The 8,922-nt window shown below is 31.7% G+C and overlaps 2 protein-coding genes across 3 annotated transcripts; both read right to left on the bottom strand.

Moving 5' to 3' along the window:
* Window positions 1-656: 656 nt before the first annotated feature.
* LOC138933505 (uncharacterized) lies at window positions 657-2,944 on the bottom strand. 2 transcript variants are annotated; one of them, XM_070296253.1, is made up of 5 exons: window positions 2,795-2,944; window positions 1,894-2,075; window positions 1,195-1,382; window positions 806-1,045; window positions 657-722 (listed from the first exon to the last, which is right to left on the bottom strand). In XM_070296253.1, exons 1-5 carry the CDS (start codon window positions 2,817-2,819, stop codon window positions 686-688), a joined length of 672 nt encoding a protein of 223 aa, XP_070152354.1. In that variant the 5' UTR covers window positions 2,820-2,944; the 3' UTR covers window positions 657-685. The 2 variants fall into 2 exon arrangements, 1 of the variants encoding a protein (XP_070152354.1); XR_011446971.1 differs by lacking the exons at window positions 657-722; window positions 2,795-2,944 and having other exon boundaries at window positions 813-1,045; window positions 1,195-1,373; window positions 1,753-2,069.
* A 393-nt stretch (window positions 2,945-3,337) lies between these two features.
* On the bottom strand, window positions 3,338-5,660 carry LOC138933298 (putative leucine-rich repeat-containing protein DDB_G0290503). Its single transcript, XM_070295898.1, has 6 exons — window positions 5,192-5,660; window positions 4,567-4,845; window positions 4,117-4,320; window positions 3,819-4,023; window positions 3,636-3,738; window positions 3,338-3,549 (listed from the first exon to the last, which is right to left on the bottom strand). The coding sequence occupies exons 1-5, from the start codon at window positions 5,250-5,252 to the stop codon at window positions 3,717-3,719; spliced, it is 771 nt and encodes a 256-aa protein (XP_070151999.1). The 5' UTR covers window positions 5,253-5,660; the 3' UTR covers window positions 3,338-3,549; window positions 3,636-3,716.
* Between the last annotated feature and the right edge of the window lie 3,262 nt (window positions 5,661-8,922).

Raw genomic sequence — 8,922 nt, 5'->3', positions numbered from 1 at the left:
GTGCTTGTACTTTTCTACCAAGTACCATAACATATCTGTCGATACTTCTTTTGTTGCAACCTTGAAAATGATGCCTTACATTATTTTTTGTATAATAACCTTTACATTTTGGGCAACAAATAAAATCTGATGTAGGTTTGTCAGCTTTCGAAGGTCTACGAGATACTATCAATTCTCCTGTATTAAACTGCGAGCTAGTGTTATATATAAAATTACTTTCTTTTCTAATAGTGTCTATAATAGACTTTTTTTCTGCATTACCTAAGAAAAATAGTAATATAAAAATTTTTTTAAATAAAGATATGTATAATACAATATTTGATTCAAAATGATATGTGTATAGATCAGGGTTGGGAAACCTGTTACCGTTACCGTTATTTTTTCTAAAAAGTAACTCGTTACCGTTACTCGTTACTAATTTTAAAAAGTAACTCGTTACCGTTACAGTTACTAAAAAGTAACGAGTCGTTACAATTTCCGTTACTTTTTTACAATACAAACTAATAATTTATTTTGCATAAGAAAAACTTTTAAAAAATTGTAAGCAAGATTTCATTCAAGGTTTATTACAAAATAAATGATTAAATTTTATCGAAATTCTTTATTAATTTTTAATAAAATTTGTTGCTCCATAGTATCATCATTTAAATGCCCTCTTTGTGGTGTTAATACAGAGCCACCGATGCTAAACATTTTTTCTGCAGATGCACTGCTTGGTAGAGCTGTATTATATTTAATAAAAAGTTTTTTAAGTTTTGGATAGTCGTTTAACATTTCTATATTACAATTATTTAATTTTAAAAACCGTTGCAATTCTTCTTGTTCAGATTCATTTTGCACCGTCTTTTGCTCAAAAATGAAAAAATCATCGTGATCGTCAGATTTTCCAGCTTTTGAAGAATTTTCAGTTGATCGGATTCCCAATAAATCCTCCAAGTAATTTTCAGCACGTTTTCTTTTTTCTCCGGTTAACCAGTTTAACTTAAATTTTGGATGTAAACATGCTGCTATTATTAATTCTTTTGTTTCAAATATTGTAAGAAATCTAAAATCAAATATAGTAAATTAAGCGACATTGTTTGTTTTATTGAAATTAATACTTTCGAATCAATAGTTTAAAATAAAATAATATTTTTCAATTAAATTCTTATTTAAAATTAAATAACATATGTATTAATCAAATTAATAAGTTACCTTTTATTTAAACCTTGTTGAATAGCTTCAACTAATGAATGGCAATCTATAAGGTCAGATTTATTGAGATTTTCTAATTTTCGTTGCAAGGTACTTAGAACTGGTAGTAAATGAGAGCTCTGCTTTTCCGAAAAGATAAAGCTCTCATTGGATATCGCGCGTCGGGTCATCGCACTGGTCTGCAAGAGCTATAAGTTGATCAATCACATTCAAGCATTTTTACAACATAATAATAAGAATGCTAATTGGGCGATTTGCTTACGGCTTTACGGTTAAGATAAAAATTTTATCACGCACAATAGCAAGAATAATATCTTAAATAAATCAAAAAATTTGAAAAAAGTAACGATAAAAGTAACTGTTAAATTCGTTACTCGTTACCGAAAAATGTAACGAAGTTACTTTTTCCGTTACAAATAAAATTTGTAACGCCATTACCGTTACAGTTACCGAAAAAAAGTAACTGTAACGGTAACAGCGTTACAAGTAACGCGTTACTTCCCAACCCTGGTATAGATTATTATATTTATCTTTAGGAAGCAAAATAATTTTTTTTACTTCTGCTTCATTTTTATGGACGGCCTCTAAGTGTCTTGCGAATTTAATTTACAATTTTTTGCAATACATGTAAAAATATTTTTTATTTTCTCCTTTCTCTTGAGATTTAGGCACAATAAGATTTGTATCATTGCAACTTGCTTTTCTTTCGTAAGTATACTTCGATGTATCAAGACTACTATTTGTAGTATTAGATTTTTCATTTTCATTAAAGCTTTGAGAAACAATAGAAATATTTGATTCATCATCTGAATCTTCTGAATCATTCGAAGCATCATAATCTAGATCATTATTATAATCCTCATTGTCTTCATAAATATTATCTGAAATCAAAATATATAATAATAAATCAAACCATATAATAACTTTCAACGTAATGTATAATAAATATATATTAATTTTTAATATGAGTCATATTATATCAAAGATACAAGAGAGAAACATAGAATTTAAAATATTTAAGAACAAATTTAAAAATTATTACACATGTCACGTTTACCAGAGAGCTTTTCATAATTTCATTGAAGTTATCAAAGTTTTTAATTGTAATTATTTGCAAACAGACATTTTATAAGTTCTTGAAAATGTTTAATAAAATCAAAATATTAAATTATTTGATTAACTTTATCTTTTTTTATAGTTCTTAAGGATTCTTTTGAGATTTCGCTCATGTATATCAAAACATTGGAATAATATTTAATAACAAAAAAATCACATACATATAAATTTATATATTATATATAAATTATATGTTATATATTATATTAAAATAGTCATATTATATATATTATAAAATTATATGCAATATGATGTTTAATTTGGAGAGAATAAATATAGATTGATATGTTATCTTGTTTGTTAATTGTTGTTTTTTTGCGAAGTTCTAAAGATTTATTTCGAATATTGTTTTCTGCAATATTAAGATTGAAACCTATGAGAATAAATCATATTAAATTAATTAATACATATTAGATATAATTAATTAACAACAATTTTTTTAGCTATAACGAATATCGGGCGTACGCATATTATAAATACATACTCGGCATGTAATATTTCTGATACATTGCTGCAGTATTCTATTTGAAATATTACATCTTTCAGCAATATTGCATAAATATTTCACCGTTTTTGCAATGTTTCAATGTCCGTAATCATTTCAAATGCAACCTTGCTGAAAAATTGCAGCAATATTTCGGTGATATTATTGAAATATTTCTGAAACATATTTATGTAATATATTACAGAAACACTTCGGAAATATTTCATCCAAGGAATTGCAGATACATTTCAGATATATTACTGCAATATAATAGACATTTTAAAATAAATATAAAATGGAAGTGTTCGATTTTTTTACATGCATTTTTATGATAATGTAAATCTCTGGTAAACGACTTTTATTAATATAATCAATATTAATGAATTAGACATATTTCTGAGATATATCTCAGAAGTCGTTTACCAGAAATTTACATTATCATAAAAATGCATGTAAAAAATCAAACGCTTCCATTTTATATTTATTTCAAAATGTCTATTATATTGCAGTAATATATCTGAAATGTATCTGCAATTCCTTGAATGAAATATTTCCGAAGTGTTTCTGCAATATATTATATATAAAAATTGAACATTTCTATTTTGTCATGGTTTCTTAAAATTTTTTTATTTTTAAAAAAATTACATTCCTTAATAAAAGAGGTTGCTTAAAATAATTATGTCTGCTCCTCGTCTCTAGACGTAGTTCCATCATCACTGTAATTTTGTGATGCTTCTTTTTTTGCCATTTTAGTTCTGAAAAATATATATATTTTAATACATTATACAAATTTTAATACTACTTATACAGTACAGCTTTTATATAAAATTAGTATTATTACTTTTCTCTGGATAAACGTAAATTTGCTTGAGCTAACCAAGGTGCAATACTTTTATGTTGCACATTATTCTCGTCAACATTACTACGATGAAGATGAGCAGCTTCTAAAAGTTGTAATTGATTATAAATTAAATTGTACACACTTATACTATATATAATTGACATCATTATCATAAAAACTTACTCATTTAATTTATTGTCAAACTCATTAAATTTGTCAACCGTTTGCAATGGGATAAAATCTTCAATTTCGTCAGTTATCGAATTTTCATTTATTAGTTTATCTCTTCCTGTATTTAAGATATTTTCAACTATCTGTATTCTTTTATTCAAGTCTTCAATTGAACTTGTGAGTTTGTTTATTTTGCTAATTATATCCTTGCTAAATTCTGAAACAAAAAAAAAATACATCAAATAATTACAAAATCAACTAATCAAAAAAATTTTTAGAACTGATGCAATAACACACTGTACATATTTACCTACAAGACTTGAACATATTTGTTCAATCTTAGAAATACTAGTTAAATCTACAACTGGTTTCAATAGACTCTTTTCATGTACTGTTGAACTGCTTTGATTATCATTGTTATCGTAGTTTGCAAGTAATGTTAATGAAGAACTTCTACTAAATTGACTATCAGCTACTGTTTTCTTTTTGACATTTATCCGAGTTTTTGTAGCATCTGTAAAAGCAATATATGATGAATGCATTACAAAAAAAGAAACTTAAGGCATTTTAATATATTTAAATGTTGAAATTTGTAATCCTTAATATTAGTAAGAAATTGTAAGGTAAAAAAATCTTTAATTTATCACAAATATTTCGTTTTATTCAATTAAAGCAACCAATACTAAAGCGAAAAACTTTAAAGTGTTTATTTTAAAATTATTGAATGCGTTATGATAAAATTTTTATGAAATTATCTCACCTGGAGATTTATTTGTAGTTTTAGTACATTTCAAAAGAGACTGAAAGTTTGCTGGTTTTAATGGCAATTTATCATAAGAGGCTTTTTTGACTTTTTTCCTAGTTTTAGCACCGTTGTCATTTTCGTCATTTAAAGTGGAGGCATCATCTGTAGATTGATATTTTTTCTTGTGACGCTTTGATCTTGATTTTTTCAACTTAGTTTCATCTAATTCAGATAATTCTTGATCAGATGCAACTTGATTAATTTGTAGAATGTCTTTCGCGCTTGAGTAATCATCTGTAAAGAAATATATACACATAAATTTAATTATGCATCTATTAACCAAACAATTCTTACACTCAAATTTTCATGAATACATATATATATATATATATACCATAAATCGGGATCTCTTGGACCATCAGTGTTTCGCATCACTATATTTTAATAATCTAATTGAATATTTAAAATTTCACGCTTGTTTTTTTAGTTTATCGTGTATTCTCACTAGTAACAATTTACTTTTCTTAAATCACTGTGAGCTAAACAGAGAAATAAAAGTGGCTCTCAAAGACATTTCAGTGGCCCAAGAGACCTCGATTTTTACGGTATGAATAACAATCAAATTAGAATTGTTACTTACTCTTTGACGTTAAAATTTTATCAAGGCTTATTTCATCCCAGTCATTTTCTGACTCGTACATATGTTACAAATTGCTGTATTAACCTCATTTATATTTCCGTAGGAAGGCCATTGGAATGTTGCGTTATTTTCCGAAAACCAAGTTATTGGTACAATGCGAAAATCACCAGTAGATATCTTACAAATGTTGTAGTTCAACATTGTACATCGTAAAATGTATAAATAATACACTTTGCTAAAACAGCTTTGTTGCGTGATTGCATCAGTCTTTGTTCTCAATTTTCCCAGAACTGCACTGAAGGAGTAATGTCGTGCCTATCGTGCCTATACTCTATGGGCGCGTTCCACTTAAAGACCGCAAGCATCATCTGTCTTTGTTTAACTGTCGGTGAACAAGAATGAAATGATACCGTGAGCGTTGCGGTCGTTAAGTGGAACGCGCCCTTTGCCTTTTATTTACGCTGACGGCTTGGTCTCGTATTAATAAGTATGCGTCCAGATATGTTCGATGTCTAATGTCCATTCCTGTTTGCATATTCCATTCTTATTTTAATGAGTTGGAAACCTATCTCATGTACATATTATGTAACTTATGAATTTATTTATTACTAAAGCGTTAAAAGTATCGGAAGAATTAATTAAACATACTTATTTGCAGTATGAAACGCGAACTGCTTTTTATAGTAATTGCGAAAAGTACTGTGCAATAATAATATAAATAATAATAAATAAGAACAAATAATAATAATAATATAAATAATAACAATAAAGACTGTGTATATAGCTAGTAAATGTTTGTTTTTATGACTATAATTACTTTGTAATAAAATTTTGACAATTCTTCATTAATGCAGCATTTTATAATTATATCATATTCTAGAAATTTCAAATGCAATTATAATATCTAATTTTTTATAAGTTTCTAAAATCTGTCAGCAAATTTTCAGAAATATTACAAATGCAATATTGCATCTGAAACATTCAGAAATATAACGCGTGCAATGTAAATGTAATATTACTTTCATCATGTATCAGAAATGTTTCTAAATCATTGCATCTGCAATATTTCTTCCGCAATGTTACAGAAACATACAAATATTAAAGCAAACTTTTTTATCTTTTTGAAAGATTTCAGAAATATTGCAAATACAATATTTTAAAAAACATGATGCAAGTACATTTCTGAAATATTTCGGATGCAAAGTTACAACTGAAATGTTAATGGAATATTTCTGTACCATTTCTGAACATTACAGTATTTCAACAATATTACATGCCGAGTGGATAGTAAAAGAAGTTTTTTTTCTCTCTCTCTCTCTTTCTACATACACACATACAAACGCGCATGCACATTGGTATTATATATTTATATTATATTTATATTTATATTTATGTTTATATATATATATTAGTTTAATAATTGTTACATCGATTATATAAATATATAATATTAGTACGCATGTGTGTGTAAGAGAAAAATTTTTTTAATCAATAAAAATTTTAAATATAAATTTATTGTATTTATAGATAGAGTTATATTATATTATTGTATAAATATATTGTAGTTATATATAGGTATAGTATATATTATAGTTATATACAGGTATATTATATTGTAATTATATTGTATATTATAGTTAAAAATGTGGGGACATTGTTGGTGGGTGCGGTGGGAATAACACGTGTAATCGTTACTCGTCAAGAAAGTGAGGAGGAGAGGATTCAAAGAAGGAGAGAGTCAGAAAGGGGATGAGTAAGAAGAGAAGAATGAGGCGCACACGTGCGAATAAAGAGAGAGTTGGAGAGTAAAGGAACGATGAAAGAGAAGAGTGTAAAGTGGAGTAGTCTGGAGGTTAGGTTGATGGGGGAGAGAGAGAGAAGGGGAGAGAAGAGCGAGAGAAAGGAAAGCACGCAGAAGTGTGAAAAGGTAACAGAGAGTAGAAGGAAAGTCGGTAAGGAAGAGGACGGAGCGGGTAAGGAAGAGTAGTAGTTGACGTAGAAGGCTCAAGAGAGGGCGTCAAAGGACTGAGATGGATCGAGCAGGTCGTTGATCGATACGGAAACGAGAGCTAAAAGAAGGAAGAGTGATGCAATGGAAGCTAGGTTAAGTGAAAGGTAGCGGACAGAAAAGCTGCAAAGGATAAAGGGCGTTGTGAGAAAAGAGGTGAAGAGGGGAAGGAAGTGAAAGGAGAGAGAGGCGGAATAGGAGATTAGAAAGCGTGTGAGAAGAACGGAAGAGGACAGGAAGGAAAGAGAAGGAAGGAGATAAAGGCGGAAGGGAGAGTGAGAGGGAAGAAAGAAAGGGAGAGAAGTAAGAAGGCTGGGAAAAGGAATTAGGAAGAAAGAAAAACAGATGGACGACATGGAAAAGTGAATGAAGGAGCTGGTAGTGGAGGTAAGGGGAATAAAGAAGGAGCTAAAATTAGGCAGAGAAGAGAGAGCGAGAGAAAGGAGAGAAAAGGAGGAGGAAACAGCGGTATCGCAGGAACAGGAAGAGGAAAGTGAAGAGGAAGATGAAGAAGGGAGAGAGAAGGCAAGGGAAGAGGAGAGAAGAGGGGGATAGGGGGAGCAAGGATAGCAGTGAAGGAGGAAATTGTGGCGAAAAAGGATGAAAGGAGAGAGGAATCAGAAGAGACAGGCAGTGAAAAAGAAAGAGAGGTAAGGAAAGAAAGGAAGAAGAAAGGTATAGGTGAAGGAGTAGAGAGAAGGGAAAGAAAGTACTGATGGGAAGAGGAAAGCGAAGAGGAAGCGGGAGAGAGAGAAGAGGGAGGAGGGAGTAGGGTAAGGAGAGAGAGAGGAGAGAGGAAAAGGGGAGAAGAGGACGAGCAGGTCGGGAGAAGAGAGGAAAAAAGAAGAGAGAGGAAAAGGAGGGAGAGAGAGGGAGAAAGGGATAGAGGGAGCACGGAAGAGAGCACAGGAGGAGATAGAGAAGGGGGAATTGGAGGAGAGAGGAAGGAGACGGGAAGTGGAAGGGAGGACGAGGAGAGGGAGAGGACAAGGAGGAGAAGGGAGGAGGAGAGGAAGGGAGGGAGGGAGTGGAGTGAGCTGAAGAGGGAAGGAGGGGCAAGAGAGGAGAGGGTGAGTAGGAGAGAGGGAAGGGACATGGAAGAGGGAAGAAAAGAGGAGAAAGGGACAAGAGGAGGACTGGAAGAAAGAAGGAAAAGAAATGTAGTGTGGAGAAGCGTGGAAGAGAGGGAGCCGGAGGAGAGAAGGGAGGTTGTGGTGGAGGTAATGGAGGAGGTGTTGGGGAGAAGGGTAAAGGTGAGAAGGGTAGTGGAAGGAATAGGGGAGAGGGGAAAGGGGGTATTAATGGTGGCAGTGGATAAGGAGGAGGACGGGGACGAGATATTGGAGAAAAGGAGTGAGATAAGGAAAGTGTGGAAGATGGGCGTGGACGAGGACTATGGAGGAAAGAAGAATGAGATGGAGGATTGTAGAGGGAGCGAAGACAGAAAGGGGGTGCGGAGGAAGCGTGGTGGTGGGTAACATATGGGACGAGAGGAAGGAGAGATGGAGGATAAAGAGAGGGGAATAGGAGTGAGGAAGTGGAGGAAAAGGGGAGAAGAGGACGAGCAGGTAGGGAGAAGGAAGGAAGAAAGAAGAGAGAAGGAGAGGAGGGAGGGAAAGAAGAAGGGAGTAAGGTGAGGAAGGAAAGGAGGGCGAAGGAAGGGAAAGTGAGTAGGAAAGAAGAGAAGGACATAAATGAGAGTAGAAAAGAGGAGGAAGGGACA

This window comes from Polyergus mexicanus, unplaced genomic scaffold (assembly GCF_030449975.1).
Source record: "Polyergus mexicanus isolate NDT 795.1 unplaced genomic scaffold, iyPolMexi1.0 SCAF_5, whole genome shotgun sequence".
Classification (NCBI taxonomy): Eukaryota; Metazoa; Arthropoda; class Insecta; order Hymenoptera; family Formicidae; genus Polyergus; species Polyergus mexicanus.
This window is presented reverse-complemented; position numbering and strand designations above follow the sequence as displayed.